The following is an 18,467-nucleotide window of genomic DNA, read 5'->3' on the forward strand; positions in this document are numbered from 1 at the left end:
ACCAAAGGTAATTTTGAAGACATTAAAAGTACTTTCACATTAGCTTTCATTAATCTTCATGAGTCCATCTAATGATTGCGAAAGATTTAGAGGAAAAATGTTTTGGTGAACATAAAGGACCAAAATAGCCATTTTCCATAAAGTGTCTGAAGGTTATGTTTCATTTGGGAATAAATTAGGGGCTTATGAGATTTGCTTATAATTTTTTTCTGATTTTATTTACATTTTACACAACGGAGACCAATTTATACCACTGAAATTGAAAAGAAAATGTCAGAATGTTTGTATGAATCACACTTAATGAGCTATTCAGCAAGACAGCTCTTAACATCTGAGTAGTTCCACTTAAAAAACTTATAAAGACTCACAGTCTGATAAATCAGCCAAGTCACATGCAGTGCAAGAAATAAGCAGTTCATTTGTGAAAACCCACCAGCATCTGAGAATTGCATGTGTTACATAAGATTAAGTTGAAAATTTCCAAGCTGATGAGCAGGACCAGGTATATTTATTTGCAGGAGAGCAGTGTCACAACAGACAACAAGGTTCACATACTTTTGTCACGCATATAAATACAACGGACCTGCCTTTAGTCTCAATGTATCAATGAGACTGAATTTCATTTAAGGTACATTTATACTTGACGCAAGAAAATGAATACACAGACAGATGGACAGTTTTGTTCATCTCCTGCGTTGGTTACGTGCATAATTTGGTCCATTTTTAAGGTGTTTAACTAGCAGTCAGTTAACACAGAAAACAGAGTAATACCATCGGAAATTGCGGAAGCAGTATTGAGTTGCATGACTGACACACACCCAGCGAAAGAAATGTACCAGAGAAGAAAAATTAAGATGAAAAAGAAAAAAAGAAGTTCATACCAAATAAAAAGAAGACACAGCAGAGGTTGAGGAGAAGGCAAAAACCTCTGTGGTTTATTTTTCTACTTCTTCTGGCATTTTTGGACAGTTGGAGGCAACTTTATGGCAGCTCATTTCCACTACCAACCAATGTCAAAACATGGAAATTAACTGAACGCAGCACTGCCCAGTAGTGGATGAGCTGCCTTAACAACTACGGTGATGTAAAAGATACATGAAAGTAAGAGGGCTACGATGTATGACAGAATCTGAAACAGATTAAGCCATTCACATACGTAAGGGATGATAAATGGGCCTTAAGAAGATGCTTTTACAACTAACCAACATGTATGAGTGCAGGAATGGCTCTTCCACATGGAAAGAACCAACTAGAGCTTTTTTGACTCATCTCTTGAACTGGTATGTTTTTACTGAACATTTAATACCTGTAATCTTTTTGGAAATATTTATGCAGAAACACAGAACAAAAAGAAACTAAAAAATCTCATCAAAAGTTATTGTAATTGGTTATTTGCCAATGTGATGCGTATTTATTACACATATTCATGGAACAAGTAATCACACCAGAGTGGCAGTCGTGATTTGTATGTATTATATATGCTTATATTTCTTCTTCAGATAAACCTCCTTATTGACAAAGTAATTTGTGACTGGTTATTTAAGACTGTGCTGCACTTTAAACTGTTTATTGTCATTCTAAAAACATATAAATCACTGAAAAAACCCACTTATATGGAGCCAACCGTAATATTTATTGCTGATTCTGAACACACCATGTTCTGGTAAATAAACAGAGACATACTGAAAGCATTAGACTTTGGAATACTGCGTTCAGGCTCCACGCTAAGCTCTAATTTTCACCATATAGTCAAACTCTGATAAAAACCTGTGTCTTTTGGTGTACATCACAACCTATAAATCAACCCCTGACAACTCAATGAAAAATGTAAAGCATGTAAAGAAAAAAAAAAAAACAGACTAATTTCCTCTGGATTTGTTTAAAACCTTAAGAGAGAACAGAACCGGCGCATTTCAAAAGCAGATCTAAGCACAGCTCACTCAGGAAACCTGAATGTCTTCAGCGAGTCAAATAGTTAAGTTGAGCCAGTGCTGCCATAAACCCGGTGGGAGAGCCTGGAATAATCTAGGCGATGTTAATGATGCAATTTATATGTGAGGGAACCGGTGTTTGGCAGGCTCTTTCCGTCTGAACGGGCTGCACAACCCAGCGAGCTCCCAACACCCCCTGCTAGATGGAGGGGGTGGAGTAGGAGGAGGATGTCAGAGCCCATGTGAAAAGAGGGAGTGAGCGCAGCACTGATAAGAGCCATTACTATTAGTGTCTGTCTGTCACCTGCTGTGCGTCATCCAGCTTCTCTCTCTCCACATGCGCCGCCATCCCCGTCGCTCCATCCCTATCCGTTTTCCTGAGGCACATCACTTCAAATTTGCACTCACCTACACATTTTCCATCCTGTCAAAGATATACTCAGTTGGCTTGAAAACTGAGCCAAACTGCACTCTGAAAATTACTGCAAGCTTTGTTTCAAAACAGTTGTGAATTAGTGAAGGTGCAGACAGCTGCCAGCATTTATTCGATAAACCAAACAGAAAAAGATGAACTGGCATGAGAGGAGGCAATATTCTAGATGTACCGTCTTTCTTTTTTTTTTTTTCCAGGCAAACACAAAGCCAAATTCCGTATTTCATTTATTACTTGGCGCAATTCTGCAGCTCCTTAAACTTATGAACTCGGGAGAAATGAACAGTAATTGCAGGCTGTTCTTTATTTTCTTAAAACCTTTTTAACCAAAATATTTAAAGCTGTTTTTCTCAGTTGCTATGCAACACTTCAACCGCAAGAGTGGGAGCATGCTGAGAATCTGCCAAATAAATACTACTGCCACAGGCATTCAGTGGGGAAATATGAGCGAGGGGCATCGCTCAATACTGGTACAAAAATGTGGAACAGTTGTGTAAAATGCACAATCATCCATTCATTCGCCAGTTATTTGACCTGTGTCAAAAGATAATTATGACAATTGTTGGTTTAATGAACCGTTGTTTACAGTCTGAAATGTTCTCACAATCTTTTGAGGGCATACCCCCCCCCCCCCCCCCTCCCCTCTCGTCCCCTGTGCAACATACACAAAAAATGTCTGCTTTCAGGAGGCCATTTCAACTGCATTTCTAGCATATCAAGTGTCTTGCACAAAACATCTTCCTGTAATTTGACATGAGAACGCTGCCAGATATGTGGACTACTGTCTACTTCACAAGTCCTTTCAGATTTCAGTCAGTCAGAGTTTGCCTGGAGCCTGGGCAGCTGTACAGCAGCCAAGCAAAAAGCAAGCGAACCAATAGTGTGGTTTTTCTTTCTGAGCCTGGAACCAAGGACTTAAAGCAAGGACACGTTATGCAAGATATCACATTCAATTCCACTGCCAGCCTGTGAGGGTAGATGATACACATTGAGTGTGTCTGTCTCTCGAGCCCTCAATGTTAATCAACACTCTTTTCCAATGCATACTTATGAGTTACAATCTACTCCCCACGTCTTCCCTTTGGCAGCCTGAATTAAGTTGTGAATTTGATGGCAAATTAACTTCAAAAAGGATGTTGATATGTCACCTATATGGTAAAAATATGCCAATTTATGCTTGGGCAATAATACTGAGATTCTGAGAGGAAAATTGAATCTAACTAATTGTTTTTTGTGGCAAAGTCACATTTCAGAACGAGAAAAAAAAGTAGTGCCAAGCTGGGGACATCATCTCTTTAACACTTACTGATGACAAAACCTTGCATAATCACCCACTCAACCTTTGTCATTGTGATCAGAGAGCTTGAGATTTAATAAATGCTAGTATTGGCTGTGACTTGCAGTCATAATACAGTTAAGGTGGGAGGAACACATGCTCAAACAGTGTGTGTACAAGTGTGTAGAGGGGAGGTGAATGTGGAACCAACAGAGATCTCCCCACTTCATCATTGAGTAAATGGCACCACAGACATGAGCTGCGACTTCACAGCTGCCTCATGGCGGGTGACATTGAAGCCCACGCATGAACACATCGCTCATCAAAGCGAATGAGGCGTTCGTTGCTTCCACTGTTTGTGCCGAGAAAAACAATGGCACCCTCCCACTCCCCACCCTCCAACTTCTCAAGTGTATACTTGCACACCTGGAATGCCTAGACTGAGTGGAGATGGGAATGAAAAAGGGAAAAAAAAATCCATTTGGATTCATGCATCTCTCACGAGAAGCTTAACAGACTGTGACCTTTCTCTGCTTCGTAATGGGAAGGAAACGACAAGACCCCGGTGCCATAAAACGGCTTAGAGTGGGTGCCAACAGTGGTTCTGCAATTAACCTGTCTTAAAACAAACATGAGGGTTTTGCTTTAACAACAGGCACATACTTGAGAGGGCTGATTTCTGCGGCGTGAAACTCAAAGGCCCACCAGGGTTTGGGTTTAAATCGGTCATTAGTGTGCTCATTTTAGCACAGCTGTGCTGCGATCTATGCAAGCACAAGCTTTCTTAATTTGATCAAAAACCCCAAAAACTCAAGTATATGAGCCAACATCAAATATTTCAAACCCCCTCTAAGTCTCTTTACAGACAAAGCACATTTGTTTTAATGGCGATAATTAAGTGCGGGGAGAAAAAGTAAAAACAGAAAGTGACGGAAAAATTACAAATGCCCCCATTAGAGTATATAAGCACATCCTCCTGAAAGTTCACCCACATAGTTTGAATACAAAAGCTCTACTCTTTCTCTTTAACTGTCCTCTTTGCTCTAAGTGGTACCAGACATAGGCATTCCTTCATTTAGCCCATTCAAATGGAGGCAAGTTGCCATTCTTTATTTATCTAACAAAACGAGCGGTAAAAGCCAAACATTAGGTCATGGAATATTTTCACCCAGAGAAATAAGTCACAGCCTTCAATGAGACATCAAAACCAGTTTAAGTATTCTGTAGCAAAATATGAGCTGGTAAGGAACTTTCTCGAAGTCAAGTAGTGCTGTGGGATTTTTTTTTTTCTTCTGTTATTTAAATACAACTTTCAACAGTGTGGCGCACATGCGTTTTCAATTAGGAGCTCAGAGCCAACAACCGAGGCTGGGCCCCATTCACCCGGTCCGCGATTGACCAAGTCTCAGGAAATGTTAAACAGGCATCATAACCATGACAGAGGCAGCAGATTTTTCAAAAGCCTTTCCTCTCTAAACAATAATTAAGACATCACAGTGAATTGATGATGTAGATTGCAAAAATTGCGCACAATCTAAATAAAGAAAAGGGAACATAATTAATCATAACTTTTTGTGACACATTTACAGCTAAGGCACTTAGAGAAAGTCATTTGTCTGTTTCGTGAATGACTACAAAGTCTGCTTATAATGCACAGGAATACAATATGTCAATGGTGTTGATTTGTGGGGAAGCTAATGAGAGTGCACGGTTTACACAAGGCAGTCAGAGTAGGATCTACTTCCCTCACAGCAGCAATAACTCCCTATGAGCCTGTCTCTGCTCAGACTTCAATCTCTGGGCCCCTAGGAGCTGTTGGAGGACTTTGATGTTCTGTCTAAATGAATTGACTGTGCTTCTTGATACAGCCCCCCCAGTCAACTGACTCCCCCGACCAATTCTGTCACCTGTGATAAACACCATGAGTGCTTGGCAGTACCAAATTCTGGATCAGATGCTAAGAAAAGCCACATTTCCCCCCCCTTCAACTTTGCAAATAAATAAAAGAAAAAGAAGATGATTGTTGTTTCCCGCCGTGCCCTATCCGAGCCGAAGCCCCTTTGATGTGTGAGGCTGTATGTGAGCAGGCAACACTGGGCTGGTTTTTGTTACCTTACAGACCTGCAACATCCAGTAGGTAAGCCTTTCTGCTGGATGCGCCTTCAGGGCATGGTGTTTGTTAGAGTCTGGGCAAAGGCAAGAACCTTAAACCTTTTTTCTTAAAAGAACCAGAGCCAGAGTGCTCTGCATACATACTTAGTAGCTCACAGACTTGACCCCGTCAGGCGCAATTTTACAGAAGCACAAATGTTTTAATATAATTATTGTGAGTTTTCTAGTTTGTCGTAATGCTCATATGAACAATGGCACTAAAATTGAAAAAGCAAAGATAGCATTGACTGTCAGCCATTGATAAATAGCAAACATTGCCAAAAATCAAAGAGCCGGGCAGTGACAGTGCTTAGAGGGAAACAACGCTTATCCATCTAAGCTTCTTCTTGGTCAATCCTCATTTGACTAAATCCAATTACCATCGATTCTGCATCTTCCCAAAGCTGAGGTTTACGTTTTCCTTGATAGTACAGAAATCTGAACTCGGATGAAGAGGCAGTATTTAACCTATTACAGCCTCAGATGAAGCGGTTGAGTTTTGGAGGGAAGTGCTAGTTCTGCCAGCGAAGACATTGATCCTCCCACACCCTGGGTTTTTCCCAGCATGTGTAGCGATTCCTGTGCAAAGCCTCTGAACACTCCTCTCCCTCCTCCAGCGGCAAATGTGCTCCTGAGCAAACCTGCCCTGGATCGAGCATCTCATTTAGTCACTGGGCCCCTTTGATGTGGATTCAGGGCTGCAGCGCATATCATTCGTGTTTGAAGGTTCAGCTTCCACAATACAACTGGGTTTGAAGTTTCACATATTGCAGGTGCTACAATGTGATAATCTGGAAGCTGGTTATGCATTATACATTTTTCATAAAAGAACACCATCAACTGAAAGTGAAATGTGGAAAAGTCTGCGCTTCAAGGCATATATTGACGAAAACCGTTTCTTCAGACTTAAGGGTGTGGGACGAAAACACTCTTGTTATCTGAAGCATTTCAGAATCAACCCTACATCTTTCCTCAGAAGGGGGTAAATATCCAAATAAACACATTAGAATAACATTTGACTAGGGCCTGCTATGCCATTAAGAGGCCAATTTAGGTGACTAAACGCTTCTCGCAGGGCACAGAGGCCATGACGGCTTCTCCTTGAGTTAAGGCCAGCATTAAAAGTCTTTCTCCATCTGATTTCACATTGGAGGTGTTTTGGAGCTTGGGGCAATTCCTACAGCGTCCTCTTAATTGAAACATGAGAAATGATTGTCAATGCCAATGTCTTAACTGAGGAATAGACCAAACTGAATACTTGTCCTTCTTGCTGTAGCTTGACTTGTGACAGGTGGAGGAAATAGCTTGCTGAAAATTTAGTGGTAACATTTTTAAGCTTGTAATTCACATGAGGAGAAAAGTGAGCTCAGCACTGGTTAAAGCACACAGAATAATTTTTAAAAAGGAGAAATTGTTGCCCAGAGAATAAAACCCAGTTGACAGTTAATGTCTGTGAGCGATTCGGTTTTATGCAAACGCTTGTGATCTTTATAATTAAAGAGTGTTTGTACGGAGGTGCACAGCTCCACATCTCTTTTTAAAGGATGTTTACTGTCTCCAAAGCTCAGAGATGGTGGCAGCCTGAGGGCCTGCCTGCTTTCTTTTCCCTCGCTCTGAATCTATCTTTTGCTAAATACACAAACACACACAAGCACATGGGTATACATGCAATCTGCACACCACACTAACAGAAAAACAAAAACCCACAGTCAAGAAAGACTCTGCTTTCAGACATCAGCTTCTCAATTAGCTTCTGCACTCATTTCTCCTCCTTGGAAGAGAATTATTTTTCAGCTGGATGCTTTTTCTTTGTTTACTGCAAGCCGACCAAAGCCTTATCAGCAACTAATCACCACATGTCAAATTCAGACGTGCTGCAGTCATTTAAAATAAAAAAAAAGAAAAAGTGATTCATGAAATAATCTTTTGGAGTTCAGATTGTCATTTTAAATTTGGACAATCACCAATTTCTTTTAGATGCTTGAATGTGTCTAACAGCTAGAGAGAAGATCAGCATTTGTTTGATATAATTTGTGTTGACATGTTAATTGCATCTACTTGTAATTCTCCCTAATTAAAGCTTGATATGTCTCAGGAAATTAGGCCAACCAGATAACAGTGTAAATATTATTAATCCTCCCCGCCTTTCTCTTTCTGTGGCAGGTCTGATGAACTCACAGCATCTAATACTAGAATGTGTCAAAGTATTGTGCAGTTATGTTCTTGTATTCCCAGGGCTGCCAGATTGACAAATCTAAGGTTACAAGTATATGATTGTATATTCAAAAAACACATTCAGACACACTTCAGAAGGCCAGAGAAGACTAACCTGAGCAATTTTTACTGAGTTCTGGGTAGAACCCCCAGCATGGTATTCAACTTTGTTCCTCTTGATGATTTCTGCAAACCTGAAACAAAAAAAGTTGAAGAAGTTTCCATCAAGTTGCAGTTTGTCATCTTTACAATTATTATTGACAGATTAAAGCTTTAAAAAATAATTTAAAAAGCATGCAGTGTATTTATGTTTGTGTCGTCCTGGCTTTATTATTAAAGTTTATGCCACTGCAGTTGACAACAGCTAAATATGAATGTCTCTGCAAAGAAACATAATCTATGGTAGAACCATTGACTGTATATAAAAAGATGGATGGAGCCTCTGTGACGTCACCCATAGGTTTCTGAAGAGCTGAATTGAAAGCTCAGTTCCTACCATTGCCATCTTGGCAGGGGCATGCGTGTCGTCTCGCCTGGAAAATACATATAAGGGCAAAGAAGTAGAGCTGAGAGGGGGGCTCACATCGAGCAAACTCCGAGCTGCCTGTAGCTAAGAGCTTATCGAGCTAACCCGGAAATACCAGAAGCTAACCAGCTAACAGAGATAAGCGGGCTAAAACTAAGTCACGTTGTTAACTGGTTAAAAACCACAGTTGTTCTACGTTCTTCATGCGTGAAGTGGGACATGGGGTACCTGTCAATCAAAATAACACGTCCCTAAATATGCGTAATTTCAAGATTAAATTACTTTTAAAAAACGGGTGAATTAGAAAAAAATGTATTCCCCTCACAGTTGTCATGAAGGTAAACCTGACCTATTAGACCAAAAATGGATTTTTGAACCAGGCTGTAAACATGTTTATTTCTGCTATGAAGTTGGCCTTTTTAACATGGGAGTCTATGGAGATTCTCTCAGTTTTGGAGCCCCTAGCAGATGAGGAGGGAACTGCAGTTTCATGCATGTCCGCATATACTTCACTTTTAACCGCCAGAATTTGCCACTTGGGTTGAACTGTGCACATTGTCATATTATTAGCATGAAGGATATGTACAGCAATCAGAATATTTTTTTGTAACTTGCAAATTTTAATGAATTCTCGCTGGAGTTCAAAAGGTTTGTATCAGACGAAATGTAAGACAACATATTCATGAGAACAAAGCAGTAAGACAGAGACAAGATGCCTCCAGCCATGACTCTAAACACCTGCAACATGGGTATACAACAGGTTTCTCCACGCTTGGCATATTACAAGATGTGTAAGAGTGAGGAGAAATTGCACTTCATTAGCACCACAAATTAGTCAATAAAAATTCCAAAGGTAGAGGATGTACAGGTATAAATGAAGAGCAGATGTGACAACCGCAGGGAGTATGAAAGTATGACAGAAGTTAAGATAGAAAGATTTATCCACCAAGCCAGCATAAAGGTTCAGACACATTTACCAATTAAATGTAATGGGAAAGTGTGTCCCACCTTTTCACTAGTACTGCCGATTGTTTATTCACTTATATGTAATGTCAGATTGTCGAATCCCCCTGCTTTTTTTCCCTGAGTTGTTGTTTTACAACCTTAACACTAACCCTACAAAACAACATTCCTTTCATGAATTACTGTATTCTAAAGTCTGAAAGAACTAAGAGGGGATATATTATTACTTATTTTGATGTTTGAGAGCTAGCTTTCATACTAGCAAGCTAACATGCTAGTTATTGTTGCTACCATTTAGACTGGCAGCAGCAACCTCTGCGTTTGAGTCAGCATTTTCTTTGACATATTACTTCATAGCATGGCTACACAGTAGCAAACTTGTCATTTAATGAAAAATGACATGTAATTAGTTATTTAGTTAATTATTTTCAAACCATTTAAGTGTATTTGAGAGCCAATGTTGTACTTCAGTTTTAAGAGACTGTTTGATGGCTAACAACCTTAACCAATTATTCCATACATGTAGATATTAACTACTTTGTTACTTTAAATAACCTATTTTGACTATATGGCCAACTACCATGCTTAGTTAATCATTACAGGTTTTGATGTGTCGCTATTTAGAACATGTGTACACTAAATTCTAGCGACTGCTCCACCCTCTCAATTTACTTGCAGAAAAACGTCCTCCCAACTGCAGATGCTGTTCAGAGCTGGCATTAACACTTTGCCAATTAGACCAAAGGTGGAAATTTCTCAGTTCAAGTCAGAATGTACTGGAAAATGACCACATTAAGACTAGATTTGTGCTAAATTTGACTACACTTTTTTAAGCAGTCTCTGTGCAGCACAGAAGAACCATCTACTGAACTGAGTTACCCTACACAAATGAAAAACAATAAATTCTTCTGGACTTGCACCAGCTTAAACCTTTGTTAGTAACACTGGAGAATCCCGCTTGACATGAAGCAAGAGGTGGGGTCCATTCTTAGCAGCTTAAAAGTTTATTGTAAGAATAATACAGTGGCAAACAACTATTTTTGGACATATTTTTTGCACTGCCAGATTAAGAACACCAGCAACCTAACATTGTTTAAAAGCATTTTAGTCGGGTGCTATTACCAATACCACCACGTGACCCTAAACACATAAAGGGGTAAATTGTTTGAAATTAGTCAAGCTTTTACTGATCCATTTCAAGTTAAATTATCCATATATTTCATTTCTTTTCCTGGCAATATAGGAAACAACAGTATGTAAACTCGGACACATAAAATTGCCCTCTTTGAACAGACACTCCAAGTGCAGGTTGTTTAAAGAAACTACCAAAGAAGAAAAATAGTAACTCCAAAAAATGCTGACTTTAGTTAAAACGGATGCTTGACCATAACTGTTGCCAGAGCTGAAAAAAAAGACAGTTGGGGTCTTAATGCTAGCTTGATAAAAACAAAAGAGGCACACATGGTTATAGTTAGCCATACAGTATCAAAGCAACACGAGAACCAAAAGCTGTAACTAAGGAATTTGAACTGCTTCCTCAAAGGGATGCACGAAATAAAAGAAACGATTCATCTTTAGCGTGGCAGAAATGAGCAACTATTTTGCATTTCATAGCCCATGTTTTCAGGGCTATTAGGAAAACAAGTTTTACCTATTTCCTTTTGTATAAAAGCCTGAAAGTCAGGCAATTTATTTAGGGAAAGACCACTTCTGATTAAATATCTGCTGTATGAACCATACTGCAAAGTTTAGAAATGAATGTTACAGACTAAACACAATGAGTTAAGAAAACAAGCATTGCACTAGGGAATGGGGAGTAAACAATTGCAGAGTTTTTGAGCGTAGCCACAGGAACTCAGCAAGTCCACAGAGAAATATGGAAAGCAGTTCTTTCCTTTCTGTATTTTCCCATCATACTGCCATTTCAGACATCAATAGCTTCGATGTTAAGGCGTAACGTGATGCAAAGCTCTGCTTCGCTCCTAGATAAAGGCTTTATCTCAGAAGCTGGGAACATGAATAATGTGTATTTGCCACATCTTTCACATAAACAGCCTCCCATGGGACTAGCTGTATAAATGTGTCCACCCTGCCAAGGTAATTGACCCAACTGCAGTCAAGATGATATAGCATATTAAGAGGTGCCAGTTTTTTTTTTCCTTCAGCTGTACAATGAAGACTGTCCACTTGTATATGTGTTTATATCAGGGAGGGAAAAAGAAATCAAATGACATGGTATAAAGCTCAAGTTGGACCATACCATTCCCACTGGCCCTGTGTGCAAATTCAACTTGAATTAACAGAGCGAAAGGAGTTGTGAAAATGCGAAAGTGCAATCCCAAAGAGGTCGGGTTATGTCATGTTCTAATGCCTGTAAGGATTTAAAAAACCATTTTCAGGGTCGCCTGTTATGAAGGAGCGAGCTTGAATTTTGATGTTTAATGAGAAATGTGTGATATCTATTATAGATAGGTGCAATACACCCTGACGCAAACACTGCATGCAAAGTGCATCACTGCTTACTAACGTGTGAGCAAGACGAGTTCAATACTTCAACGTAACCTGGCTTAACTAGGCATGGCCAAATTTTGAGCTTGTGTGAAAGTAACCTTAACTGCTTCAAAGAGAGTGTACATATGTCTCAAGGCAAGGGGTCTACCAAGGGCAGAATGTTCTTAATAAAGAAAAAAAGTTTCCATGCAAGTGGAAAATATGCTAACCGGGGGGAAAAAAATCCTTCCTTAGACACCTGTTATGACTCCTTGACAAAAGAAGAATTTGAGCACTGTGGGTGTTTATAACATGAAGGCAGCCGAGTGACTCCAGACCCATTTCAAATAGACACACAGCTTCTGAGGATTTGAGCTTTTTTTTTTTTTTCTTCCTCTCTCACTAGAAGTATTTGCTCCACCTTTCAGTGCAGACAGCATGGGGCCCTGCTCTTGGACGCCTCAAAAAATCCCATCCGAAAAGGAGCAGCTGCCTCGAGACCTTTAGACCCTCAAACATCATGTGATCCCATAGTAGTGACACCGTAAACGGCCCCCATGGCCATTTAGGGATAGAAAATCCCTTTCCATCCACTGCAGTCTAAGCTCACTCTATGATGGGAGGGAGCAGAGGAAAAGAAATTGTTTTGAACAGAATGTTCTCGGCTTTTAAAACCTGCTGGTGTTGTTCAATGGAAGAGCAATTTCAGCGATGCTATGTATTCCCCTAATGTATGGGAAGACTGTGCTATGTTACACGTAATTTACAAGAGACTGCCTGTGACATTCTGATAGATGACCAGATATCACTCTCCAACTGAAGTCAATGTGCCATTTTTCAATTTTATACCTTCCAATTGAAACTAATCATGACACTTATTTATTCAGCTTTAATCAAATCATATCCAAATTAGATTAATCAAGCTGCTGAATACAATATTTGTACTCTCAGGAAATGAGAGTCCTCCTTGAAAACAAATACCTCTACAGCTCCTCGGCTTAACACATTCAAATTGTTGGGGCAGATCACACAAGTCAGGAACACTGTGTTGTTTACATTCCTGGGGATGGAGCCCCCACCGTTGTTTCCCATCAAGGGAAATATGAGAGCTTCCAAAGTACTGTGAGTGTTCTTTACCCCGGGTGACTCACAAGTTCCTCTTTCACCTCACCAAAAAAAACAAGCAAAGTAGATTATTTACATGAGGCAATAATTCAAGATTTGCTCCTCTAACTCTCTTACATGGAGGGCAAGGGGAGCCCATTTACCCAATCCCTCTTCATTCGCCTTTGATGTTAGCCTATCTCGATAAGACCAGATGAGTGCCCTAAAATCCCTGTCGAGTGATTTCACAGGAAGAACAAGTCTCTGTTAATCAATGGCTAGATTGGATCTGGATCCTCCGGAGTGGTCTGCCTGAAAAGTCCTCCCGAGTGTTTGAGTGCACACCAGGGTAATTTATCGTTAATGATCACCATGGCACCCACTCTCCTACATGCCGTTCGTTCTTATTTAATTGCCTCATTCACGTTTAAACAGCTTACAAATCACAAGGACAGGCAGGGAAACATGATCAAACGGACCCTATCGCTAATCAGGAGGGGGCAAGCGAAGCAGTTAGAGGACTGGGGCATCTTTGCTGCTCTCCTTAGGGGATTAGGATGGAGGTGGGTTGTAGAGGAACAGTAAATTACCTCTCCTCCAACTATAGCAGGCAGGTACATTTAAACAGGCAGATCCATCTTCTCTCTATCTGAGAGGCAGAGAGGGAGCAATGCAGCTAAAAGGCTTTGGTAATCCCAGTTTCAACAAAAGCATCTGGAGTGGAGACAAGTTCCACCATTGATTAGATTCCCCAATCAGTACATGCATCCTACAGCAGCCTTCCTTGGTAGTCTGGAGGCAGTAGGAAGCCTGATGCACAGTAATTGTTTCCATAGGTCAGGCAGAGGAAAAACAGCTCAGGGACGTGATGAAAGGGAGATGGAAAGGGTGAAGAATATTGTTGCCGCCCCCCCTCCCCAATTAAATTGTTTGTCAAACCCTTCACAAAGGGTTACGCAGTTTATCTGTTTAAAATCAATACGCTCGTCTCAGTGTGAAAGCTTGTCCCTACACAAGACAGCCCCATTAATTATTCTCTGCTGTATGCTATCACTGGGCTGCTCAAGGTTGAGTCTTCTCTTTTCTTATTTTAAATCAATAATTATCTTCTACCATGCTTGTGCTCCTCTCAGAAATAGATGTGCTTGTCATTCAATGCCTGTAGAGTCTCTCTCTTTGAAGCAACCGGTGAGAAACGCAGAATGAATAGAATTCTTATCACTGGAACATTAGAGCAGGATGGGAATAGATGGCAAAGAATGAGGCACATAAAAGTGCTGAACACAAATGAGTCATGATTCAAACAGCAACTGAGGCCTTGTTCCTTGTCCTCTGACATCCTCTAATAGACTACAGTCGGAGGGAACGTTGATTTGCACAAAAGCATCGTGATGCCATTCAGGTATCTCAGTCCATTTGGGCAAATTTAGCAGAGAAAATCAATCTTGAGTCTCAATGTGCAAAAAAAAAAAAGAAAAAAAATAGCTATGATTTTAGCCACATTATGGACTGGATGCACAATTAATGACTGCACAATTACATGGTCATAATGGGTGAGTAATTGCATTAGAATGCAGAAACAACAAATGTGCATCCCTTTAATAAACAGCCAATCCAGCAGAAGCAACAGCACATTTGTTGGCATGAGCTGAGGACTGCTGTTTGTACTTAATTAGGCTGCACTCAAGGATTAGATGGTGGGGGTAAAATCTGGTCATGGAGGATGAGTTCATATTATTTCCTCTAAAATGTCAGGTTTTTTGGCTTCACGCTGCAGAAGGTGGCGTTGTTTGTCACACTGCACAGTGCGGATGTGGGAGAATGTGTGTGTTTGAGGATATGAAAGAGAAAAAGAGGGACACGTTGACGCAGAAGAGGGGGAAGAAGGAGCGTGTAAGCATGGATGGGGCTTCTGGCGTTCTCTTGAGGATTGAGATTTGAAGCCGGAGCACAAAGCCTTTGAGACATTCTCCTTATCTTGGAGGTTGATACCAGGATCTTGGTGATTCAGAGTGCTCCATGTGAATAATTCCACCAACACCCCCTACTGTGGGGACCATATGGCCCAGTGTGAACTTTAAACACACAGGGAGTGTTTCTGCTCACCAGTCAGGCCTCCCAATTCTACCCCCGCACAGGTTAGGTGTAAAGAAATGATCGGCACAGATAGTATATCAACTAGCCTACATGTATAAGGGCTGCTGCCATCAGTGGCTTTTCCTGTGTGACTGCTGAGGGATCAAAGATGACTAAAAATAGCCCTGAGCATGCTTTTTTGAACTGAACATGCTGTATGTACTGGCTGAGACGCCCACATTTTAATTATAAAACGCTCTTTAAAAGGGGGAATTGGAGGGAGAGGAGGAGGGAGGAGAAGGAGGAAAGGAAGGAGGAGGCGGAGGAAGAGCTCACATGCACAGAGATGTAGATTGTGTTTGTTACACCCCCTTTGACTTGTGACGTTTCCTTCTGGCACCACCTGCTGGCAGCTGCCATCAACAAAAGAGACGCATCTGCAGCTCCGGCAAGGACAAGCCTTAATTATGATTGCATCAGCCATCTCTCATCATGCAGCGTGCATGTTTCAAATGCAGGAAAATCACCCTGCAACACACCACAATCATCAATTCATTTCACAAATACAAACAGAAGAACAAGAAGACTGAATCCATTTCTATCATTTTCTAGATATTATTTCTAGAATTTAAAAAGATCTAGATCAGGGAGGGCCAAATCCAGACTTCTTGGGCTACAGTGTCCTGCAGTTTTTCAATGTGTCTCTGCTCAAACACACCTGACTCAAAGTAAAGAGTCATTGTACAGAACCTCATAGTCTGTTGGATCCATTTAGTTTGAGTCAGGCGTATTGGATCAGGGACACCGTGAGAAACCTGCAGGACACTGGCCCAACAGGACCAGATTTGGGGATCCCCGGTACAGATCCACATTTCTTACCAATGACTACAGCTCTGGTGTGCACGTCAGATTTACGCAAGCGCCCCAAATTGTCAGATTGATGCTTATCAATAAAACATAAAGAGCAGCACGGCTGGCAGCTGAACATGTTTCTGATGTCTCAATTACCAGTTGAGTGCCATTAATCTCTGCTCTCTGGCTCAGAGGATGGCTTATGGATACAAGCCCATGACCTTTGTCCTGAGAGGCAGGGGGGAGTCCGACGCACTGACCCCCTCCAGCGGCCGGCAAGAGGTGTGTTTAAATACTGTACTACAGCACTCTGCCTTAGCAACAGACAAGAGATCTGGGAAATAAAAGGTGGCGGTGGTGGTGGGGTGCTGTAATGTGTCTACACAGTCAGTCAAGCATGAGTGCATCCAGTGAAGTGGCACCATGGCAAGCACATGCAGCTTCCGCATGCATGCCTGCATGCCTGTACTCACAAACACACACACTGACACGCACACACGCCACACAAGGAGGATTGTTTCTGCTCATGACACACTGGGATAGCTCCACTGGGGGTTTCTAGCACTCTTGATTCGCTTCATTATTTATTAAAAACATAAAAATAAAGAAAGGAGTAGAGTCAAGTGTGTTTACAGAGCAGAATCTATCACACACACGAACCCAGGAGCCAGAGTGTTTAGCATGTACTCAGTGAGAGAGGCCTTTGTTGTTTTCTTCCCAGTAAGCAGATTGAGCTGCACAGCAGCAGCAGGGGTGTGTAAGATGTACACAGACAGCAGGGTGTGTGAGTGGAGAGGCACCTCCACTGATCTCCTGTGTCATGTGATGATGTGTGTGTGATGTGTGTCTCAATCCAGTGCTGATCCCCCTGAGTCAGCCCTGTCAGTGATATGAGCCTCCCACCTTCTCCCTCCCTTTTTTCACTCTTTTTCTTTGCCATCCGGAATGCTAATAACAGCCAGCCACTAACGCTGCAGCCCTGAATTATTCATGCAGCAGAGGGTCACACAGCATAATGAGGAGTTTACTCTCATTCTGGATGTGATTGTGACGCTGCTAATCTGCATTTAGCACGGAGAAACAGAGAAAAAGAGAGCTGGGGGGGGGTGGAGAGAGAGAAGATGAGCGCTGATGAACTTAATTGCTGTGAGCAAACAACCTCTGAAAAGAGTCACGCCATCATCCAGAGATGAGAAAGTAAACAATTAATTATCATTGGACAGAGGGAGTCATAAAACAAATGTTTGAACAGCACTAATATTCAGGAGCCAGATGATTTCCCCTCCTCCCTGTGAGGGGAAAAAAAAACACTCATTGTAACAATGATTCACTAATTTGACACACTAATAATTATTAGCTCTAATGTGGCATGGTTAACAATCCCAGGCGGGTTTGGGTGCATGGAATATTATGAAATGCTGTGTGTTCGTAACAACTTGTAATACCTAGTTATACAGAAATAAAATGTCTATTTGACCACATTATAATATTCTCCAGCCCAAAGAGGCGTGCTTTTATTACGTTGACATACTTCCTATGGAGGCTCCTTGGGGTGGAAACAACAGACTGTTGTTGCCACCTGCTGGACATGCCAGGTTCATGCTCTCTCTACTTCAACAAGGGACTTCATTTTGAAAATGGCTCCAGGTTAAAAATGAATATTTACCAGACAGTAGTTTGGCAAATATTCAGTCTTACTGAGTAACAGAACTAAGAAAAGCCCCTACCTTCTAGGAACAATACAGAAATTTAAACCATGACACCAGTCAGTTTAAAACAAGGGGGAAGTATAACGCTACATCTAACAATGTCACCCACTGAAATACAGAAATTAAAGCAGGCACAGGAAGTCGCAAACAATGCTTTGGTTACTTGGTTTCCTCTCGTACCGCAAATTCAAAACATACAAAGCCTCCTCTGAAAAACCAGCATCTGTTGAAAACATCTTCCTCGACGGCAGTTTACAAACCACAGTGGAAATATCCTCCAAGTGAAAACTCTGACTGTACACATCCCATGCAGTTACTGCAACATGACTCACTAACCACCAGAATGTAAATCATGGATGAAATTTAAATACTGAGACGCAACAGCTGACATACAGAGAGAACAGAGTGATATGAGACAGGAAGAGTACTACAGAGGACTGAGCAGGATTTATAAACAGACTGTAACAGATACATAAAGGGCCAAGAAAAATTGATATATTATATTATATTATATATTTAGGAGTGGGAAAATCTTTTATTTTTGTTTAAAAAAATCAGTTTTCTTTTCCAAAAAAATAAAATTAATCCACTATAATTCTTTGTCATTTTTATTGTTTTTATTGATCTTTTTACTTATCTTCTTGGGTGTTATAGCAGCAGAATGATGGTCTGGCTGCTGTGTTGTTTTTTTCCTAATTGAAATCAAGAAAAATGACAAGCAAAAATAGTTTTGTACATTTTT

The 18,467-nt window shown here is 40.8% G+C and overlaps 1 protein-coding gene across 1 annotated transcript in view; it reads right to left on the reverse strand.

Moving 5' to 3' along the window:
- LOC306771889 (adenosine kinase-like) overlaps nt 1-18,467 on the reverse strand; it is a 119,765-nt gene that overhangs the window by 95,018 nt on the left and 6,280 nt on the right. The window contains exon 4 of the mRNA XM_079261211.1: nt 8,121-8,199. Within this exon, the coding sequence (XP_079117337.1) occupies nt 8,121-8,199 (79 nt within the window). The remainder of the gene's footprint in view (nt 1-8,120; nt 8,200-18,467) is intronic.

This window comes from Telmatherina bonti, assembly GCF_933228915.1.
Source record: "Telmatherina bonti genome assembly, chromosome: 21".
NCBI classification, from domain to species: domain Eukaryota; kingdom Metazoa; phylum Chordata; class Actinopteri; order Atheriniformes; family Telmatherinidae; genus Telmatherina; species Telmatherina bonti.